Below are 23,242 nucleotides of genomic sequence, written 5' to 3' on the forward strand. Positions count from 1 at the left end.
TTTCCACAACAGCCAAGAGATTCAGGTACTTCTCTAGAAACTATAGTCAATAAATTAGCAACTAATGTCATTGATTTCCCACTAGAAGTGTGCATGGGTCGGGCTACCCGACTCGGCCCGAAGGCCCGCATGAAAAATGGAAGGGTTTAGGTAAAAATATAGGCCTGAAATATGGGTTTGGGTAAAAATAAGGCCCGTTTAAAAAATTGACCGAGCCTCGGGTAAAACTTTTTTAGCTCGAGCCAGGGCGGCCCAAATTATATACTAAAAATATTTTTTTTTTTATTTTTAATCATATTTACATTTTATTTTCAATTTTAATATAACAACTTTTTGTTATATTTTTAATTTGTGTATTGTTTTAAGAATTGTTTTAGTCTCATTTTTATTTATTTCTTATTTTAATATTTGTTTTATGTTTTTAAATGTATTTGATTTATTATATTTAAAAAATTTTTATTTAATGAAATAAGCTAAAAAAAAATTTAAGAATTAAATTTATCATTATACCTTTTTAAAACTAATTTGAATTAAACCGTACTAAAATCCGATAATAATTTTATTTCGGGTCGGGCTTAGATAAATTTTTAGATCCATATTTCGGGTCGGGTCGGGCCGGGCTTGGGTCTAGAAAACGGGCCTAAAATTTGTTTTGGCTGGCCCATGAACACCTCTATTTCCAACAGCAAACTCTTAATTTCCAAAAAGAAACGAAGGCATCTATAAGAGAATTGACCACATCAATTGAGAAAATGAGTTCTCAAAGTAAGCTGCTGTCACAAACAGAACTGAACCTGAGACAAAACGCGAATGTTGTAACGCTGCAAAGTGGAAAGATACTGGAACCAATTTTTGGCAGAAATCTTGGCCAAGAAAACGCCCAAAAAAATCCCGAAAATGACGAACAGGTCCGAGCAAAACCTCCATTGCCGAAAATCCAACCTCTATTTCCAAGACGATTAAATCAGTGTCAAAAAGGCAAAGAAGACAAGGAGATCCTCGAAACATTCAAAAATGTTGAGATCAATTTACCACTATTGGATGCCATCAAAGAAATTCCGCGGTATGCCAAGTTTCTTAAAGAACTCTGCACCAACAAACGAAAATTAACAGGTAATGAAAAGGTAAGTGTTGATAAAAATGTATTTGTAGTGTTACAGCGGAAAATGCCAGCGAAATGTAATGATAGGGCATGTTTACAATACCATGCAAGATAGGCCATTTGGGAATCAAGAAGGCTATGTGCGATTTAGGGGCCTCGATAAATGTAATACCTTATTCTATATATGAATCACTTAAAGCAGGTTTTTTGACAAAAATAGGAGTTATCATTCAGCTGGCAGATAGGTCCATTGTGCATCCCGAAGGAGTTCTCGAGGACGTATTGGCAAAAGTTAATGAACTTATTTTCCCTGCAGATTTTTATGTGATAAAAATGGAGGAGGATAGCGCTATTGGATCTTCGGACCTTTTGTTAGGCCGATCTTTCCTTAGTACCACTAGCACCAAAATCGACGTTCAAAGCGGAACTCTTACGATGGAATTTGATGGGGAGATCCCGAAGTTTAATTTCTACTATGCTATTAGTCATCTAAGCTAAATATTGAGTGTAAACCGTGTCGACATAATTGATTCTTTAGTAGAGGAGACTTTTGAGTCCATTTATGAATATAAATCTGAATTTATAGTTGATGATTATGGATCTGTTAATGAGTTATTGTCTCCATCAAACACTAAACTTTTACCTTCTATTGTGCAGGCTCTAGATTTAGAATTAAAGCTGCTTCCCGAACATATTAAGTATGCATTTTTGGGGAAAGGTAATCCCCTACCGATTATAGTTTCCAATAAACTCTTTAAGCTCGAAGAAGAAAGTTTGATCCAGGTACTACAAAATCATTAGGAGGAGACTGGCTGGACCATTGCCGATTTAAAAGGGTTAAGCCCTTTGACATGCAAACACATGATCTACTTGGAGAAAAACACTAAGCCAAGACGAGAGGCGCAATGACGGTTGAACCCGAATATGATGGAGGTAGTAAAAAAAGAGATAATCAAGCTACTGGATACTGACATAAACTACCCATTTCAAACAGCAGATGGGTAAGTCTGGTACAAGTTGTGCCCAAAAAACGGGCGCGACAGTAAAGAAAAATGTTGAAGGAAAATTGGTACCAACTCGAGTGCAAAATGGGTGGTGTGTCTGCATTGATTACAGGAAGTTGAATTCTTATACTAGAAAAGATCATTTCCCTCTTCCTTATATAGATCAAATGCTTGAGCGATTAGATGGTAAAACTCACTTTTGTTGTCTTGATGGATACTCAGGTTTCTTCCAAATCCCAGTTGCGCCAGAGGACCAGGAAAAGACTACTTTTACGTGCCTATTCGGCACATTTGCGTACAGAAGGATGCCATTTGGACTTTGTAACACACCGACCACCTTCCAGAGATGCATGATAAGTATATTTTTCGAATATGTAGAAAAAATTATCAAAGTTTTTATGGATAATTTTACTGTGCATGAGAATTGTTTTGATGAATGCCTTAAAAATCTCACAATAATCTTAAACAAGTGTATAAAATTTAATCTTGTCTTGAATTATGAAAAGTGTCACTTTATGGTAGACAAAAGTTTGATTCTAGGACACGTAGTTTCAACTAAGGGAATTGAGGTCAATAAGGCCAAAACTGACATTATAAATTTTTTGCCATATCCCTCTACTGTAAGGGAAATTCGTTCTTTCCTTCGCCATGCAGGATTTTACAGGCGTTTTATAAAGAACTTCTCGAAAGGAGCTGAACCACTGTGCAAATTATTGCAAAAGGATAAGAAATTTGAGTTCGGCACAAAATGTAAGGAGGCTTTCGACGCACTCATGCAGAAGCTGGTGTTTGTTCTAATACTGCAAGTGCTAGATTGTAAAAACCCTTTTGAAATTATGTGCGATGCAAGCAAATACAGTGTGGGGGTAGTGTTGGGGCAAAGGATTAACAAAGAGCCTCATGTCATTTACTATGCTTCAAAAACCCTAGATGTTGCACAAAGCAACTACACCACCACAGAAAAAGAACTCCTAACTGTTGTATTTGCTTTGGATAAATTTCGATTATATTTATTGGGTTTTAAGGTGGTTTTTTTCTGATCATGCAGCTCTCAAGTATTTGATCGCAAAGAATGAAAAAGCCAAGGCTCATTAGATGGATTTTGCTGCTCCAAGAATTTGACATCGAGATTTGTGACAAAAAGGGGTGCAAAAACTTGGTAGCGGACCATTTGAGTAAGTTAAGAATACCTAACGATGACACTACTATAAAGGATGAGTTACCTGATGAGAGCTTATTTTCGACCGAGGCTCATTACCCATGGTATGCGGATATAGTAAATCTCTTAACCACAGGTTCATTGTCCACCGAGTTAGCACGTTCCGTGAAGGACAAGCTTAGACGGGAAGCTCGATATTACATTTGGGATGACCCATACTTGTGGAAACATTATTCAAATCAGATAATAAGATGATATGTTCCAGAAAGCGAGGTAACCTCTATCCTTACTTTTTATCATACAGAAGCTTGTGGAGGTCACTTTGGCCCTAAATGTACTGCTCAAAAGGCATTGGAGTGTGGGCTATATTGGTCCACAATTTTTCGTGATGCATATAATTTCTATAAATCTTGCGATAAATTTTAACATACAGGTAACATCACTAAACGAAATTAAATGCCTCTATCCCCGATTCATATAGGTGAGATTTTTTATGTATGGGGTATTGATTGCATGGGCCCATTTATTTCCTCATTTAGAAACGTATATATAATTCTTGCAGTAGACTATGTTTCCAAGTAGATAGAAGCAAAGCCTACTAGTAATGATAATGCTAAAACTGTTATGGAGTTTCTAAAACAAACTATTTTTTCTAGGTTTGGCACACCTCGAGCTTTGATCAGTGATCGTGGCACCCACTTTTGCAATAAAGTCATGGAGGCACTCATGAAAAAATATGGAGTTCATCATCGTATAGCAATAGCCTACCATCGCTAAACGAATGGCGTAGCAGAGGTTTCGAACAGAGAGACCAAGACTATTTTCAAGAAAACAGTTCGGCCCAACTGAAAGGATTGGAGTCTTCAGTTTAATGACGCACTTTGGGCTTATTGAATGGCGTATAAAGGACTAATTGGCATGGCCCCATATCAACTTGTTTTTGGTAAAGTTTTCCATCTTCCAGTAGAATTGGAACATAAATCCTATTGGGCTATTCGACAATGTAACATGGAGTTAGAACCCGTAGGGAAGGCGAGGAAATTAGACATTCAAGAATTAGAGGAAATTCGTAATGATGCCTACGAGAATGCTCGCATTTATAATGACAAGACAAAGTTATTTCATGATAAGAAAATAGCTCAGAAGCATTTTTTGGTAGGATAAAAAGTTTTGCTTTATAACTCCGTATTAAAGCTATTCCCAGGGAAACTTCGATCTCGATGGCAATGACCTTTTATTGTGACCCAAGTATTCACACATGGTGCAGTTGAAATAGAGAGTGAAGAAACAAGAAAGCAGTTAATAGTCAATGGCCAACGATTGAAGCCATTTTACGAGAATTTTCAGGCCCACCTGGTCAAGAAAATTCAGTTAGAGCCACCATAGAACCATTCACGGCATCGAGCTAACGACGTTAAACAAGCATTTGTTGGGAGGCAACCCAATGTTTATTTTTCTTTTTCTTTTATTTATTATTTATTATTTTATTTTAATTACTTATTACTTAATTATTTATTTTATTTTGGATATTAATAAAAATTCTCTTCTTTTAACTAGGTGAACCGAAATGAAAACAAAGAGAAAAAGAAGAAAAGACAAAACCTGCAGCCAAACAGCTCTTTTTCCATCCCCATTCTAGCTTGGAATAGCGCATTCCTGCCCTAAAATTCCCCAAAACTTGCAGCCAAACACCCCATTTCAGCCAAATAAAACCCCAAAACCTAAAAAATTTTACCAATCTTTTTCATAAAAAGTCCATAGCCGTTGAAACCCCTTTACCATTCCTCCTATCGCCGATTCGCCACATCCATGGTGAGAACCTGTAGCCGCGCCACTGTCGAGCCGCCCTTCACCATCAATAGTCGCCGACGCCGATTTTTGGCACCCTAAATCATTGATTTGGCTGACGGTGAGTCATCCTCGTCGTAATCTCTACCGCACAATGACGCGTCCCCCTCTCCTTCTCCACTTCATATGCCACCGGCGTACATACCTCTCTACCACGAGCTGAACCGTCTCCGTCGCCTGCTCCTATACATGCCGAACAACTCGTTCTATGCGTTCCACCACCGGTACAAATACGGGATATAGCACCCGAACCTTCACAAAGCCGGTGCCTTCGACGGCCAACTCGACTGACAGCCTGACCAACGTCGCCGAGCACCGGTTCCTCATCATCTCCACTACCATCACCCTCACCCCTTGCCACATACGCGCCAACGCAACGTCAACATCGACGCCGACGACGTCCACCACACCAATCGGCCTAACCAACAGAGGCACTCATGAGTTCTTCACACGACTCCAACGTTAGCGCCACTGAACAATCCACTCGCTCCGGTACCTCCGAGAGTCGCAATGACCAGCGACCACTGCCAACTCGCTGCTGAGCCTACCAGTCTCGCACATCTGTTTTACCACCCGAGTGCCATTTATAGGGTAGCTTAGTCTTTGATACTCCTACTAGCCGAAACAGGTATGATCATTTACGTCATAAACAACTCGTGCCTTGCAAATGTTTGTCATTACCTGTTTTGGATGCTTTACATCTTGAAACTGCTGTTACTAATTATTTTCACAATATTGGTTAGGTTGGCAATTTTGATATTACTTACTGTGCCTATTATGAGATGGTTTTGGAATTTTATTCCACGTTTCATTTTCAGCGACACGATCCAATCTCATTGGATACACCTGGTGTTGCCAAGTTTCGGTTGCTTGGTACCATGCATAGTTTGTCCCTCACTAATTTTAATATTACATTATCTTTTGTGACTAAGGATTATACCATGTCTACTGATTATAAAAATAGTCTATTTACTTTTCCGACAGATTTTAAGGCTGTCGAGGCCTTTGCTTTGTTAACTGATAATGTCGAATCCATGTATAGCCCAAAAACATCAAAGGATTTATGGTTTCGTAACCCCACCTTATGTTACATACACCGTTATTTGGCTTAAATTTTTCAGGCCGTCGAGATGGTTGGCTACCGTTTTGATGACGAAATTATTCTTATTGTGGTGTATGTATACCGATCGTCCGGTAAATTTGGGCTATTTGTATGCGCTTCAATTCGAACATGTTATACATTCAAAGCGTCCTCTAATTTTAGGCTCATTCATTACACAACTATTATTTTCTCTACATGGTTCTAATGCTCCTATTTCAAAATTGCATGTTGCTTGTTAGGCAGATCCTTTGGATGCTCGATGCCTCGACTTGATGGGACTGCTTCTTGGCACTCCATCCTCCTTTTGTTCTGTCCCTCTAGGAGTTCGCTCTAAACCAGTTGAACGAGTCTTTCGACAGTAAAATCAGAATGAAGTACCCATTCAAGCCCAACCTTCGATGATCGTTGATCAACGCTTAGAACGCATCGAGGCTCGACTCGACACTTTTGGCTAGTAGCTAGCCAAACTCATTACCATCATGCGCAAACGACAGTAACTACACAGGGAGTTCTTCTAAACTTTTCTTCTGCCTATTTATTTATTTATTTCACATCGAGGACTATGTGTTTTAAGTAGGGGGAGGCATTCCTCATTATTTCTGTCATTTTATATGCTGATTTTTTTAATGTTGCTGCTGCTTTGGTCGTTGCTGTCCATATAATTTTTTTTAAGAATATTCTGCCTCTTTTCATGCCCAAGAATTTGACCACGACTTGCCCGCTGTTTTACCCACATGCATGATTTTATCTACTGAGTTAGTTATGATTTTGACTGTTTGATTGCATCTCCATTGTTTTATTTCTTTTAGGTTGAATGATTATGATTAATAGAGTTAACCCTAATTTGCTTTTAGTAAATTTGATTAAGTCTAAATAAAAAAAAGACATTTAATACAATTGCATGCTTAAAATATATTCATGACTATTAAGGTGGTTGCTGAAACTTGTTTTTGGCACTTGATTGTTGCTCCTAAGTCCTACAAAATTAAAATTTCATTTAAAAATAATAATGTTTCTGTGGTTATGAGTACAGCTTAAGATGTGACTAGCTGAGTAACCGGTGTAAGGTGCTTGGGTTGTCATCCGTTGTGTGACGTGTTAGGTAAAACTCCGCTAACCGGAATTAATTTTTAAGAATATGTTGGGTTGAGTAACTGGGGTGAGGTGCTTGGCTATCATCTCTCTTCGCGTCAAAAGGTTCGATATGTTCTTAAGAAAATAAAAAAAAATTAGGAGTATGTTGGTTTGAGTAACCGAGGTGGGGTGCTTGGCTGTCATCTCTCTTCGCGTCAAAAGGTTCAATATATTCTTAAGTAAAAATAAATTAAATTAAATTTAAAAAACAAAAAAAGAAAGAAAGAAAAAAAAAGATATATTAATAAAGCGTGGGGACTAAAGGTAGAAATGAATAGAGTGTCTTGATAGGTTTGGTAAATTACCTAATTTTCATGAAATAGTCCAAGTCGATCTTAATTTTTGTGTGTGTTAATTGAATACTTTATTATTTAGATTTAAATTTTGGATTTATTTTTATTTATCTTTAATTATCTTTATTTCTTTGTATTTATCTTTTAGAATTTAATTAGGAATAGACTAGGTATATTAGTACTATAAATAGGGGATGAAGTGACACAAATTTTGTCCATCTTTTGTTGTAAACACTCTCTCCCCCATATATTTAGACTTTTTGTTTTTTTCATATTTTCTTTCAATAAAAATTTCCTTTCCATTATTTTTTGTTTTTCCCCAAAAATTATAAGCCACTAAATCTAATCTAGCCGAAGGTTGTCGAAATTTCCCAAAAAGGTTCATGAGGCTTAAAATCTGCGCTTAGCCTTTTCAACAGGGTATTCATCGCTTCTTCACATTACGGGGCTAACGCTTCCGTCCATTCCCTTAATAGGTGATCTTTTCAACTTGTGCAAGGAACAGTCGCTTTGTATGTTTTGGGAAGGTTGCACAGTCGGTTCGTTGGCTTTCTGTGTCAGAGGTTGGCGTGTCCAAGAGACAAAATGGCGTGGTATTCGCCATTGGGAAGTGATGATCTATTAGAAGATAGTCCCACAAAAGCGATTATTGGCTAGAGTCAAGTTCCGCCAAATCTTAAGTTTAAATTCTTGGAGCTGGTGGTCGTAGGCGTCCTCTTTCACTATAACTGGCTTACTCTGCTTGAGAAGGGTCACTTAAAAGCCAAGGATTGAACCCAAGGCGAATCGAGACAACTAGAGGCTGGAAATCCACCATAAGAAATCTTTTTCTCAACTTTATTTTTACTTTTAATTTCTGAAATTTCAAATTAACTTTTAATTTCGTTTTTATTTTATTTCACTCTCGGATCAAAACTTTAAAAATCTATTTTTTTTTTAGGAACGCAGGTTTTCTTGGGCACGATTCTACTTAGAATTTCGAGAAACAAGCATTCGTGCAATCTGGTCCTTGAGGATTCGACCCTACTTCCTCTTTACTGTTCTTTTTTATTATTTTAAGAAATAAGATATTTTTTGTGCTCTCAACGACCGCATCACTAATACTTATAACATATTTTAACCTAAATCTTTAATGTTTTCTTGATCCTTCTACCATTGTACTTGTTGCTGTAGGCAATTTGTGTTGATTTTTTCATGTATAAGTTTAGTTCTTTAGAGTTTTTAATACAGTCAACTCTCTATATAACCTCATTTGTCTATTAATATTTTACCTGTTATAGTACACCGATAACATGTTCTTATAAGGAGTGTAAGCTAACATATCGAGAATTTTCATTAAATAAAAATAGTGAGAATCAAATCAATAAAATTAAAATATGTAAAGTAGGTGAATGCTTTCTTGCTTTTATACATATTTTATTTTAAATTATTTCACATTATTTCACATTATTAATTACAAAGTTCATAAATCTAACAAGTTTAATTAATCTGAATGAATTATCAAATTAAATTAATTAATTAATTTACCATGAGTTAATAATCAATTTATAAGTTTATGATGTTCCAAATTCAAAGTAGAATATTTAATTAGGAAACGAAATAGTTGATTGAATTGATATCTTTAATTTCATTCATTGAAGATTATTTTATCTAATAAAATATGATTAACGGATTTTTGTGTGAAATTTAAACGTTTTATTCTAATAATATTTGAGCTAAAATCAATTTATTTAATAAATTATAATCAATAGGTTTGCTTGTATGAAATAACTATAATTTTACTTCAAACTTTTAGGCAATATACACTATTATAGAAAACTAATTTAATAAAAATATATATTTTATAACAATGGTTGTTTCTGTTATAAATGAAAAGTTGTTATGAAATTTTAAAATAAAACATAAAAAATCCGTTTTATTAGAAACCGAGTTGTGGTAGCGAGAGTGTCATTATAAAATGGTTGGTTGTAATAATAATTTTATTTTTTTGTCAAATCAAAATTTTAATTTTAACAAAAAAAGAATTTTCATAAAATTATTTTATGAAATGAAAAGTTATTTAATTGATGAAATTTTTTTAAAAAATCAGTTGATTTTAAATAGAAAACTATAATATACACTAGTTTAGGTATTAAAGTGAGGAAAAAATAGGTACCGCAGTGAGTGAAAAAACCTATATTGAGGGTTTATGTTCTACCTTCAATATTCACTCTTGAGGTCCCTTCCTCAATGGATTGTTGTTTGGACTGCATCATTATGATTAACAAGTATGGTTCACCCATTGTAGAGGCCCAAATTTCCCCGGGCCCAATAAAACAATACCAAACCAATAATATTCAAACAACCCATCAAACCCAAACTAAACAAGGCCCAGTGGCCCAAAAATTAACCCTTGCCCACAAAACTAAACACCAAGGGAAAAGAAAAAACCCTAGGCGCCGCACCTAAGTCTCCTCAGCCCCCTCTATGTGAGCCCTCAGCGTGCACTCCGCTCGAGGGTCGACTCCCCTGGCATGCTAGCACCGAAACGACAAAACCCTGCCCTGTTGACTCTCTAGGCTTACAAAACAGAAACAGAAAGAGAAACATAGAAGCAAGTCGACAAAGCAGAAACCAAACAATGGCTAAATAGTACCAAACAGTAGCAAAGGCAGTGATAAAGAAAGAAATATGTATTTTTAAACAAGGAAAAAATGGCTATAAAGGCCAGATGATAGTTTGTATTCGAGAGGGGGGATTTTTTATTTTTGAAATAAAAATACAAAGAAAGTCGAAACATCAAAGGTTTTCTTTTTTCATTTTTATTTATTTTTGTTTCATTTCTCGGAATAAAAGATAGAAAGCAAAAAACTCACCTATCTCCCTCGTGTCTTGCCATCGTCAGAGGTTCCCTTTGGTCGTGAAAGCCAAGAAAACCTTTTAGGGTTTAGATCGGGCTTTGAAAAAGGAATATGGGAAGTCAAAGGGTCAAAGTTGATTGTTTCTCGCTTTCTCTTACTTTTTCTGGGATTTTGCATAGAGATTTAAGATTTTTTTTAGGTTGAAAATCGATTTTGAGGTCTCCGGCCACCGTGTACGACGGCGCTATCGCTAGTGACTGACGGCCATCACGGTGGTCCGGCGACCAATCTCAGAACGGAGGGGGAAGGTTGAGAGAGAGAAAGAGAGAGCATTCAAATTTTTTTTAAGAACTAAGAGACCAAATGAATTTTTCCAAAAAAATTAATTTTTATAAGCTTGTAAAACGGCACCGTTTTGGTGCCTTATTGCTGAAGGCTAAACGACACCGTTTAGATGCCAGACCCATGCGACCCGACCCGCAAGCATCAGGATTCGTGTATTTTGTAGCAGAAGGGCTAATTACACTTTCAGCCCTTCCACTTTTTTATCAGTTTGCAATCAAGTTTCTTTCTTTTTTTTTAATTCGTGCCCTATAATTTATTTCAGTTTTCAATTTAATCCCGCGTAGAGTGCAGCGTTTTGGAGGGCGGGGATATTTTCCCTTTGGTCCCTCCATTTCATTCACGCATTGCAATAAAGTCCCCTATTTTATTTTATTTCGACTTTCGTCCCATTACGTTTCATTCGATTTCCAATTTAGTCTTTTTTTTTTGTTTAATCATTTATTTTATTATGATTTAGACTCTAAATTTTATTTTAACCCCAACCTAATCCTTTATTTATTTAACTTCAAGCTTATTTTATATGTATGATTGTTCTGCTATTTTATTTATTTGTTTATTTATTTATCTTCCTTTAATTTTTAAGTGGTTATTATTTTCATTTTATTTGCATTCTATATTTTTATGCTTTTATTTTTAATTATTTATTTCATATTTTTTCTTTTCTTCCTTCCGTTATTATTGTTATTATTATCGTATTATTTATTCATCTATTTTTATATTATATATCCCTCATATATATATTAAAGATTTTAATGCTTACTCTTTTAATGCTTACTCTCTAAATATTTGTTGTTCTTATTATCTTCATTTAAATATTTGTTATTTTTATTATTCTCTCGCTACTAATATTTATTGATTTGTGTATCCATCTATTATTTGTTTCTTTTGTATATTTTCCGGATTTCCTTTTATTATTTTCCTTTTATTTTACTTATTTATTATTATTATCATATTATTAAATCAATTAGCTTTGCATTATTATTACTATGACTATTACTATTATATTTCTTTTATATTTATTTATCTATTCTTTTTCTTTACATACATTAAGGCTCCGTTTGTTTGCCAAGAAATGTTTTTCAAAAATGATTTCGGAAAATGATTTATTTTTCTAGAAATGATTTACTTTTTGGTGTTTGGATGAATCATGTAAAATATTTTCGTTGTTTGGCAAATTACCGAAAATATTTTCTCGAAAAGCTATTTTCACATATATTGATAAATTTATATTTTAAATTAATTTTACATATATTACAATGATTTATTTATAAATAAATAAATCAAATTAAATATATAATAATACTCAATTATTAAGCTAAAATATTAACTTTCATAAATTGAAAACAACCAAAGCAATAAAATTGAGCTAATATGTCAATTATACAATAGTAATGATCAGTAGTATGTGTTAATTCATATATTTCCACATCGAGCTAATAAGTCAATTATAAAAATACAATGATCAGCAGTATGGATTAATCCTTGTATGTCTTTTATTGAGTGGAAATATTGTAGGCCTTTATCAACCTATCCAGCATTTGCACAAGCAAAAAGAACCCAACAATAACAAAGTGCCTATAGCAATATCAACCAACACCAAAATATCCAATATCCAATATCAAAATAACAAAACAGTGGCTATACCAGCACAAACTCTGTACTAATACCAACCAAATCAAATATCCAATATCAAACTAACAAAATATCAAAGCTTTTCACTTGCTTCTAATTTGCAACTGATTCTTGTGTGCTTACAGGATCTCCACTAGTTTGGTGTTTCCTATTTGGTGATTTCAACTTCACTGAAGAGCTTGCAGTTGATGTCCGACCTGACTGTGTTGTATTTGATCTCAGTCTAGACTGAAAATTGTAAAATTATAGCGAGGTAAGTAGTTATAAATTAGCAGAAATTGAAATATTGCTAAACTAAAGTGAAACTCTTTAACTTGTAAGTTGTTCTTCTGTTAAAGAATGTTAAAGTGAAACTCACATATGAATAAACATCACAACCTATTATGTCTACTGGACCTAAAGTTTAGCTTGAGTCATGCAATCATGTATGCAAGTTCTGAAGTGCGAATTTCCTATATCCCCGGACAGCGGCCTCAAAAGTGTATAATATCTAAACTAAATTTCAATCATACTGACCTTATAATGATGGCAGCAGCACTAGACCTAACTCCTCTTCCAAATAATACCAAGTGGCATTCTTAAGTTTTAAATTAAGTGAATGAATTCAATCAGCTAAGGTAACAACATAAAATGGCTTCCATAAATATTAGGTAATCTAAGTCAAAGCTAGTAAATACCTTGACTTATATCAACAAATGGTCTCCGTTCTTTCACCCACTGGTAGCTTTGTGGAAGCCTCCAACCTTTAGATTTCATCAAGAAAGCTACTACAATAGCTGGTGACCTGTTAGAAAGAATATAATCATCCTCACTAATTATTTGTCCCATTTAAATAAGTGTAAACACACCTGAGCATTTTTGCCTCAATGCTAGTCGATCCCCCCAACCCAATTAACAGAACAAGGAGGTATTACACACATACAAAGCAGGTAATCTCCTATTTGCAAAAACACACCTGGGTGTAAGGCATCTTATAGAGAAAGACCAAAAATTGCTAAGACAAAACCAACAACCAAAGTGCAGCAACAGCAAAACCAAAAACTGCTAAGACAAAAACAACAACCAAACCATTTACCAGATCGAAGCTAAAACGAGGCATCAGCTTTGAACAATTGGTAAAACACAAGAAAAAAGAAAGGATATTTATGAAGTAGATTCAAACCATTCTATGCCAAGGGATTACTTATAAATCTGAAACCATTTTTAAAAGTAACAAGGCTCATTGACATTCAAAGAACCCTCTCAATGGCTATGCTTTCAAAGGGTTTCTTCCATTATGTTTCTTTTTTTTCTTTTCTTACCATCAGGATTGACCTTCAGTGAACTCTCTCAATGTCTACAACGATGATGGATTTTATCGTCAAAATTATTTGATTTGCATTAATGCCTTAATTTTTTTTTCCTTTTCAAATAATTCGATCTAGTTGATAGTATATCAATGTTGCAGCACACAATTTCGCAAGGAAGAAAACTAATTTACTGAGCATTGATATACTTGAGAATTGATCATAATTCGTAAATTAGGTAAATAATTTCCTATAATTTTCAGAATTTTCATATTTTTTTTTGATCAATCCACAATTTCTCTCAACGATTTCCTAAGTCTTTATATGTTTCTCCAAATTCATAATCTTTCTTACTTGATTATTGATTTTTCCTTAGGCGTTAATAAATCATGCACTATAATGCCTAATTGATAGGATGAAATAAACAATAATTAAGAACAGAAATGAAAAAGAAAAAAGAGTAAGCGTACCTTGAGAAAAATATGAGGATTGAACCAAACCTCATCAACAAAAGGGAGGAGAGAATCTAGGAATGAAGGCCTGAGATAAATCAGAGTGTTGGCGGTGAAAAGACCGGTGGTGACCGGCGGCTTCCACGGCAGCCGGTAATATTCGTTGACGGCATGAAGAGCCAACAACGGCAACATTCCATGAGACACCGCCCCTCTCCTCCATCTTCCGCTGTCCATCGGCTATGGTTTTTATCTGCAGTTTTCACTTTGTGAATCAACAAAAAAAAAAACATTCATCAATGAAAGACTAAAAGAAAGAGAATCTTTCTTGCTATATATGCTTAGCATTGCTTTTTAGAAAAATTTTCCCATGTTTTGGAAAATGTCTTATAGAAAAAAAAAAGTGTAAGAAATTTTCCCCAAAAGAAGGCTTATTTTCTCGTGTCTTGGAAAAACTTTTACAATGGGAGTTTATTTTCCATCAAACAAATGGTGGAAAATGATGAAAATATTTTCCAGAAAATCAAATACAAGCAAACAAACAGAGTCTTATTTTACTTTATTTTACCATTTATTTATTTATATCATTTTATAATTTTAAAACTTCAAATTTTATTATTATATTATTATTTTTCCCAATCTTTACATCATCATCATCATCATCATCATCATCATTATTATTGTTGTTGTTGTTGTTATTATTTTTATTATTGTTGTTGTTCGTTGATGATTATCGTTATTGTTTCCATTATTATGTTTATTATTATCCATGCATATTAATATGTTAGTTTATTGATATCAATGTTATATATTGTATTGTATTATGTATGTTACGTCATTATTATGTTAAATTTGTCACATTACCATTATTCGTCAAGTATAATCCCATTCATGTTTCAAATGATTTTTCTTTAAAACAAAATCAATTAAACGCATATCATTTTTAAATATTTCATTTTATCTAAATTCGTACAAAAAAAAACAATTTGAAAATTTCCCAAAACAAAGGTGATGTTTGATGTTTGAAAATTCGAGAAATTGTACCCTAACGTGTTGGGTTTTGATTTTCTGTTTGTCCAAATAATCAAACATCCCTTTAAAGATTTCGCTCGTGTTTTCTAAACTTCAAACGAGGCAATATTTCATGTTTGGAAATTTCAAGAAATCGTGCCCTATATGCTGGGTTTCGATTTACCGTTTAACCAAACAACCGAATATCCTTTTTAAAATTAAAGTGCATGAGTTTTGAAAATCCAAAGACGGGTTTACTCTCGAGGGCTTAAAGTGTTGTGTCCTAACGTGTTGGATGTGACATTTTATTACTTTGGGACAAGAAGGTCTTTAACATCTGCTTCGATTTATCTAAACATCTTTGCAAAATTAACATTAATAAAAAGAGGGATCGTATTCTAAATTCTTTTCGAGTTTTTAAATTTCGACATTAAGACATTAATTAATCAATTAGGTACCAATTTTGGGCGTTACGAGGGTGCTAATCCTTCCTCGTATGTAACCGACTCCCGAACCCTTTTTCTCGAATTTCGTAGACCAAAATCATTTTTTTAATAAAATAAAATATTTTATTAAAACAATCAAAATATTAGGTGATCCATTCACACCTAAACAAAAAGGATTGGTGGCGACTCCCTTTTTTTTCGTTTTCATTTTCAAAACCGAAGTCGACCCGTTTTTAAAAAAAATAGTTTCGACACCCATGCTTTACATTAATATTTTAGGGTTAAATTATAAAGTAAAATTTTTATGTATTTTTCATATATTTAGAAACTAGTATGAGAATTTTTTTCAATTTAAAATTTAAGTCTAGTTGTTACTATAAAGATTATTTTGTTAAATTTATTAGTGTGATATTTTGAAATAAAAAAAATCATTTTGATAGTCCTGTGACAAAAATGATATTATAATGAACCTAAATTTAGCAAAGAATTTAGATGATTTAACAATTCTTAAAAATCACATTAGCATTTTAATTAGATTAAATTATTAAGACTAACTAATGATATTGTAAAAGTTAAGGTATCAAATTATGTCAAAATTAAAGTATAGAGATTAAATATCAAATTTTAGTGTAGTATAGGATCGAATTAAAATTTTACCATTGTTATATAATCTGAAAAAAAAACATAGGATCAAAATTAAAATTTAAATAGTGTAGTGCATAGACCAAAATTAAAATTGACCGTTGTCATATAATCTTAAATTTGAGGGTAGTATAGGGACCAAAAGTAAAAGTTTACCATTCTTCTAAATAATGCAAAAATAAAAAATAAAAAATAGGGAAGGTGACCTATTATATATAAGTGAGGATAACATGGGGACCAAAATTGGAAATTTACTATTATATATATGTAAGAAATATAACTTCTTTTTATATATAGGTATATAGAAGTGTAGATTTGAAAAGCGGAAACATGAGCGTTTGATAATTAGGATAGTGATGTTTATTGCCAAATTAAGAGCATTGGAATGGATGAATATTGCATCAAAGCTAATGGATGGTTGAATGGGTGATTGGCTCATCAATCTCAATTATCATGCTGCAAAATTTTAGGTCCAACTCACTGATCTTTCTTAACAACAAACATTAAAGTCGTCCATCATTGGTATGCTTCCTCTTTGAGCAAAGATACCGCACGTCTTAAACAATCCTTGAGAGTATACAATAACTCGTCAAGAACCCTCTGAGTGTTTTCTAGCCAATATTCAGTTTTTGTTGAGTCGTCATCTTTCTTGCATTTGAATCATTCTACCCACATTTATAGATTTTATTTATTAGAAGGCAGTTAACAGGTAATGCCTTAGGACCTTGGGACAAATGGGTGTCACAGGAGGCACAATCGAGGGAGGAGGGTGCATTTGAGGTTGTGAAGCTGAAGGGGTAGCTCCCATATATTGGGTGAACCATTGGTTCATCATTTGGAAGAAGACACCTCTTGCTTCACTCCCAAGCCCTTGCGAAACGTGCAAACTTTAAGTGGCTCTCTATTCGAAAGTAGGAATATTACTTTCTACTTCATTTGATACAACTTGATTTGATTCAGCCAACATATTTTATCTATATTAGAAAACAGTCAATTTGGACCAAATTGCAAAGCTTCAAAAATTTAGAATCGACGCCGTGACGCCACCAAACAGTTTGTCATGTCGTGACCTCAGATCACTCGACGTCTTGATGTGACTTAATTGCTACGAGAAAAATTGCTCGTTGAGACGAGAACCCTGTATTTGATAAAAACAAGGCATTTTGATACCTATTTCAATTAGTCTAAACAATCATTAAATATACTCACCTACAAACATCCAAATTTCGCAACATTTAATACCAACAACTAACTTTTTCAATTGCCAATCTTAACTATGCTTTAGCAAATTAAAATTTTGACATTTCATACATATGTATGCATATTATACCATATTAGTTTAAAGGCTTTAAACTTTAACCATTTCAACTAATATATGTTTAAAACGGTAATTAACCAAAATAATTAATTAATCAAGAAAATAATTCCAAAAAAAATTAAATATGAAAATTACTTTGAAATTTACTGTGCTCACCGGTATCGCTTGATATATTGGCAGTACCATCCCATCATCATTAGTCAATTATCAGTTTAAAAAAAATTAGATACCGTCACTTTGTCAGGTGATATCAGTATATATATTTCAAAATACTCGTTAAAATATGAATATTCAGGGAGGAAATTTATTTTAACGGGTATTGTTGATATATCAGAAGATTGATAAATTATTTTATCAATTAAAATAATAAAAAAAATACGAAAAAAAATAAAAATTGCATGGATTGAGGTCAGGCGGCACCTCTTAAATATTTTACAAGAAAAAGCATGGAAATGAGTTGAGGTAAATGGAAGACTGCATTTAATTTTTTATATAGATTTGAATAGTGAAAGACTCATTTAATTCCTTCAACCATAAAACTGCTATCACTATTGCTACTAACAATTACTGAAATTAGATATTTTATAGTTTTAGATAATAATTATTGAAGTGAAAATTATTGCATCTCAGAGTTTCTCTATTATGCTCCCCTCTCCTATAATCCTCACTTTCTTTACTATTTTAAAATTTGAGAAAAAATTTATTAAGTGGTTGAGTATAATGATGAGAAACATTATAATCTCCTTATCCATTTGAACCGTCTCCCACCTCCGCCCACTGAACCTTTTTCACTTAACCATCATCCATATTCAACCTAGTTAGGCATAACTTACTTATCTACGTCCCACGTATCCTGAACTTTTCAATTAAAGCTTAGGCAATGGCTATTCCTATGGTGCTTGCTATTCTGTTTCCACCCACTTTGTTCCTCACTGGAGCATCTGTTTTAACTCTATTATCGCTGGCAATTCTTGGGGTTTTAGAAATTAGAGGGATTAACTTGAAATATTCCAAGTTCGTCAATACTGCTTCTTCTTCTTCTTCGATTAGATTTAAAGTTCCCAGCAGAGTTGGCATGTTATTGCTCTACACACCAGCTTTCCTTGTCGGTGTTGCTTCCTTTTGGCTTTACCCAGCTGATGACTCTAGATTTCTTTTCCTCAAATCTGCTGTTACCATCCATTTCTTTAAGAGACTTTTTGAGGTATATTTACTCTTTTTTTCTCTTTTGCGGATACATTTTTTTTTGATCTTACGATGAATGTTCATAAAAGTAAATTTATTGATTAAACATTGCAGGTGATTTTCATTCATAAATACAGTGGAAAGATGTCTCTAGACACAATGATAATTATACTTGTCAGCTATTTCTTTCTAAGCTTAAGCTTGATTTACACACAAACTTTTAATCAAGGACTCTCGGAACCGTCCATTGATTTGAAGTACCTTGGAATTGTGTTGTTTTTAATAGGTATTAGTGGCAATTTCTACCACCATTACCTTCTGTCCAAGCTAAGAACAAACGGTGACAAAGAGTACAAGATCCCCAAAGGTGGTTTGTTTGAGTTGGCGATTTGCCCTCACTATCTGTTTGAGATTTTAGAGTTCTTGGGAATTAGTTTAATTTCTCAAACATTGTACTCATTTTCAGTCACTCTAGGCTCTGCATTGTACTTTATGTGTAGGAGTTATGTCACTAGGAAATGGTACATGTCTAAGTTTGAAGACTTCCCCAAGGAAGTCAAAGCTCTAATTCCATTTGTTTTTTAATGCATGGATGAAGGCTTTCATATACACCCACCAAGTCGTTACACTTCATTAGGGAATGGAGATTTGACAATAAAATATATTCTCCAATTAACCACTTTTATGTTATGATTATAATTTTGTTTTATCATGGCTTCAATACACGTTATTAGACCATATATGTAACCATGTAAAAATAGGAAATTGCAAATGATAAGCATGTGATATTATCCTTGCATTGTTGCTTCTAAAATTCACAAAATTGTTGAGCTGGGCCTAAATGAAAGGAATATGTGGTTATGAAAAGGGCTGCCGACTACTTGCTAAAAAATGTGGGTCCGAATCTACAACTGATGGGACTTTGGTAAAAAAAGGGATGTATGGAATCAATGTTCACTTCTTTTAAGCAAACTAAACTGTTAAATTATAAATTTGGTTTTCTTTTAGATTTTGGTTTGGTTTTATTTCGAGTCAGAGATAAATCTATTTTGGATTTAGATCATTACAAGTTTGAGGTTTTTTGGATTCAAAATTTATTTAAATTTAGATTTTTCGATCTTGAATTAAATTGTTATGTGCTTAGCTCAATATAGGTGGAGGATTTTTTTGGCTCAACCTTGTTTTGCTGCTTTAATTGGGACTTTTTGCTTATGATTTTTAAATAAATGTTTTGTTAATACATAAAAATAATAATTCAAATTTCATATTTCATAATCAATTTATATAATGAACGGAAAAGTTTGATTAAATTAAATTGTTCAACTATTTATTTGATGTAAAAAGAAATTATTGTTAAATACATATTAGAAAGTAGTATTTTATCAATACTATAAAAATATCATATAAATGACAAATTTTACATACATTATAGTCTTGTTCATGAGTTAGGCTATCCACTCAGGTCCAAAGGTTTGTCTGAAATTTGAAAAGGTTTGGATAAAAATATTAGGTCTGAAAAATAAGTTTGAGAAAAAAATAGGCCCATTTAAAATATGGGCCAAGCTCGGCTTAAACATTCAAGGCTCAAGCCCAGCTTGACCCATTTTAAGTTTTAATACTTTATATTATGTTTTTTATATAGATAATGTAATTTAGAATACATTAAAAAAATAAACTTATACTAAATATATAATACTACTTTAATGTAAACCCTAAAATAATATTAAGATGACTATATAAAAATTTTCAATAAATAAAAAATATATAAAATTATTAAATATCAAAATAAAATAATATAAATATATATTTTTTAAAAATTAAAATAATATGAATGGGTCTAAAATGGACTTGGTTAGTCTTTCACAAATATAGACAGGTTTGGGTAAAACTTTATGCCCATATTTTGGGTTGAGCTAGATTTAGACAAGCATAAAGTATGTTAATATCATACTTAGACTTGGTCCAAACCCGACCTGACCCATGAGCATTTTTAGTTAAAGCTTCATACTACTAACACGAAGGTAACAAGTTCGACTCTTGCAAATCGAATAACTTATTAATTAATTTTTTATCTAAGGTAGGGGTTGAAATAATAATTGTCTGGACGTGAGCCAACTCCCCCATATATTTCTTAATTGTGCTTCAAGCAATTAGTTTTTAAATAATTAATATAAATGAAAGTTTTTAAATAATTATTTATAGCTCCATATTACTAACACGAAGGTAGGAGGTTCAACTCTTGCAAACTGAATAAGTTATTATTTTTATTTTTATCTTAGACCGAATAAATTATTTATCATTTAACTAATGAAGAAAAGCTTCGTATATTAAAGTTTCTACAAATGAAATGACTAATTTACTAGCTCAATTGGTTGTAGCTTCATGCTACTAACATGAAGGTTGCAAGTTCGATATCTTTGAGTTGAATAAGTTATTATTTATTATTTTATCTTAGGCCGAATAATTTTTTATCATTTCACCAATGAAGAAAAATTTTATATATTATAGTTTTTACAAATGGAACAATTGGCTTATTAGTGTATTAGTGTAGTTGGTTGTAGCTTTATGCTACTAACACAATAATAGTAGATTTGATTCTTGCAAGGTGAATAAATTATAAATAATTTTTTTTTTGTTAGGCCGAATAATTTAATATCATTTAATTAGTGAAGAAAAGTTGAAATAACTAGTTACTAGCTTAGTTGATTGTAGCTTCATGCTACTAACATGAAGGTCGTAGGCTTACAGATTGAATAAGTTAGTATTTATATTTTTATCTTAGACCGATCGAATAGCTTATTATCGTTTAATCAATGAGGAAAAGCTTGATGTATTATAGTTTCTACAAATGAAGGTGGTAGGCTTGCGGATTGAATAAGTTCGTATTTATTTTTTATCTTAGGCAGTGGTTAAAATAACGATTTCCATTAAAATGGACCTGGGCCTGCTCTCCTCGTATATTTCTTATTTGTGGTTTAAGCAATTAGTTTTAAATAATTATTTGTATTTTTAAAGAAATTAAATAATTACTAGTATTGAAAGTTTAAAATTATTTTAAGTATTAATTTTTATTTGTAAAATAAATAATGGTTAAATGAATTTTGACATTAGATTGACATAAATAAAGTTAATATTAGCAAAACCAACCAAATAAATATTTGGAAATTGAAATTTTGTCTTTCAAAAAAGTCATTAAACTTAAAAATACAATAATTTTTATTTAATTAAGGTGTTACAAAATTAAATTTAAATCATTAATATTTTAGAGGAGCTAAAATTAAAGTATTTTTTTAAATTCAAAAGTTAAAAATATTATCATTTAACTAATGAAGAAAAACTTCATATATTATAGTTTCTACAAATGAAACTACTGGTTTATTAGCTCAATTGGTTGTAGCTAGACCTGTTAATGGGTCTGGCTACCCATTTTAGCCCAAAGACCTGTTTAAAATTTGAGAGAGTTTGACTAAAAATATTAAGCTCAAAAAATGAGTTTAGACAGAAAAATTAGGCCCATTTTAAATATAGACCGGGCTTGGACTTGAATATTCAAGACTCGATCCCAACCAATTTTTAAATTTTTAATATTTTATATTATGTTTTTTTATATATTATGTAATTTAGAACACATAAAAAAAACTTATACTAAACATATAATACTACTCTAATGTAAACATTAAAAAATGTTAAAATGATTATATAAAAATTCAATAAATAAAATGTATAAAATTATTAAATATTAAAATAAAATAAAATAAATATTTTTTAAAATTAAAAAAGGGGCTTGGGTTAATCTTTTCGTAATATGGGCAGATTTAAACAAAATTTTAAGCTCATATTTCAGACTAGGTCGGACTTAAGCAAATATTAAATATATTAATATCATGGTTAGATCTGATCCGAACCTAGTTCGCTGACTCATAAACACGCCTAATACATAATAAATATAATTATATTGATAAATTAAATATTATAAAAAAATCATGGAGTTGAGATATTTTTTCAGATATCATTTTAATAATGATAACTCCTAATACAAAAGTTAAGATATAGTGAGATACTCGATATTTCTACAAATTTTCAATGTATTTAATAACTCATATTAAAGTTTTCCTTCTCTGTCTTTTTTTTTTTTTTAATTTATTTTGATACAAAAGTTAATTTATAATGAGATACTCAATCTTTTCTGATATCATTCTAATATTAAAACTCATTTATATGATTTTGGTACAAAATCCAAGATATAGTGAAATACTCCATCTTTCTACAATGTATTTAATAATTCACATTAAAATTTCCTTCTTTTTTTTTTGGTACAAAAGTCAATATATAATGAGATAATCTTTTTGATATCATTAAGATCAAGGATTTATTTATTTATTTATAAAATATATATCAATAATATACAACTTGGCTTTTTCAATCCATCCCTTTCCACTTCAC

General features: G+C 32.3%; 2 protein-coding genes across 4 annotated transcripts; one reads left to right on the forward strand and one right to left on the reverse strand.

Annotated features, from left to right (window-relative positions):
* Positions 1 to 12,298: 12,298 nt before the first annotated feature.
* Positions 12,299 to 14,754, reverse strand: LOC108487633 (rhomboid-like protein 14, mitochondrial). Of its 3 annotated transcripts, XM_053019648.1 has the most exons (4): positions 14,216 to 14,754; positions 13,415 to 13,500; positions 13,137 to 13,243; positions 12,299 to 12,687 (listed from the first exon to the last, which is right to left on the reverse strand). In XM_053019648.1, exons 1-4 carry the CDS (start codon positions 14,432 to 14,434, stop codon positions 12,683 to 12,685), a joined length of 417 nt encoding a protein of 138 aa, XP_052875608.1. In that variant the 5' UTR covers positions 14,435 to 14,754; the 3' UTR covers positions 12,299 to 12,682. The 3 variants fall into 3 exon arrangements, 1 of the variants encoding a protein (XP_052875608.1); XR_001871699.2 differs by lacking the exon at positions 13,415 to 13,500 and having other exon boundaries at positions 14,216 to 14,744; XR_008271648.1 differs by lacking the exons at positions 13,415 to 13,500; positions 14,216 to 14,754 and adding an exon at positions 13,308 to 13,396.
* A 3,471-nt stretch (positions 14,755 to 18,225) lies between these two features.
* Positions 18,226 to 19,471, forward strand: LOC108488677 (uncharacterized). The gene is made up of 2 exons (XM_017792967.2): positions 18,226 to 18,818; positions 18,914 to 19,471. The coding sequence occupies exons 1-2, from the start codon at positions 18,495 to 18,497 to the stop codon at positions 19,382 to 19,384; spliced, it is 795 nt and encodes a 264-aa protein (XP_017648456.1). The 5' UTR covers positions 18,226 to 18,494; the 3' UTR covers positions 19,385 to 19,471.
* The last annotated feature ends 3,771 nt before the right edge of the window (positions 19,472 to 23,242 follow it).

This window comes from Gossypium arboreum, chromosome 10 (genome assembly GCF_025698485.1).
Source record: "Gossypium arboreum isolate Shixiya-1 chromosome 10, ASM2569848v2, whole genome shotgun sequence".
NCBI lineage: Eukaryota > Viridiplantae > Streptophyta > Magnoliopsida > Malvales > Malvaceae > Gossypium > Gossypium arboreum.

Bases quoted from the DNA above. Each gene is read 5' to 3' on its own strand.
- LOC108487633 (XM_053019648.1), bottom strand. From the start codon at position 14,434: ATGGACAGCGGAAGATGGAGGAGAGGGGCGGTGTCTCATGGAATGTTG. The intron at 13,501-14,215 runs GTACGCTTACTC...TTGTCTTAGCAG, and splicing joins ATCCTCATATTTTTCTCAAG to TTTTTGGTTTTGCTGTTGCT. The intron at 13,244-13,414 runs GTGTGTTTTTGC...TCTTTCTAACAG, and splicing joins ATAAGATGCCTTACACCCAG to GTCACCAGCTATTGTAGTAG.
- LOC108488677 (XM_017792967.2), top strand. From the start codon at position 18,495: ATGGCTATTCCTATGGTGCTTGCTATTCTGTTTCCACCCACTTTGTTC. The intron at 18,819-18,913 runs GTATATTTACTC...TAAACATTGCAG, and splicing joins TCTTTAAGAGACTTTTTGAG to GTGATTTTCATTCATAAATA.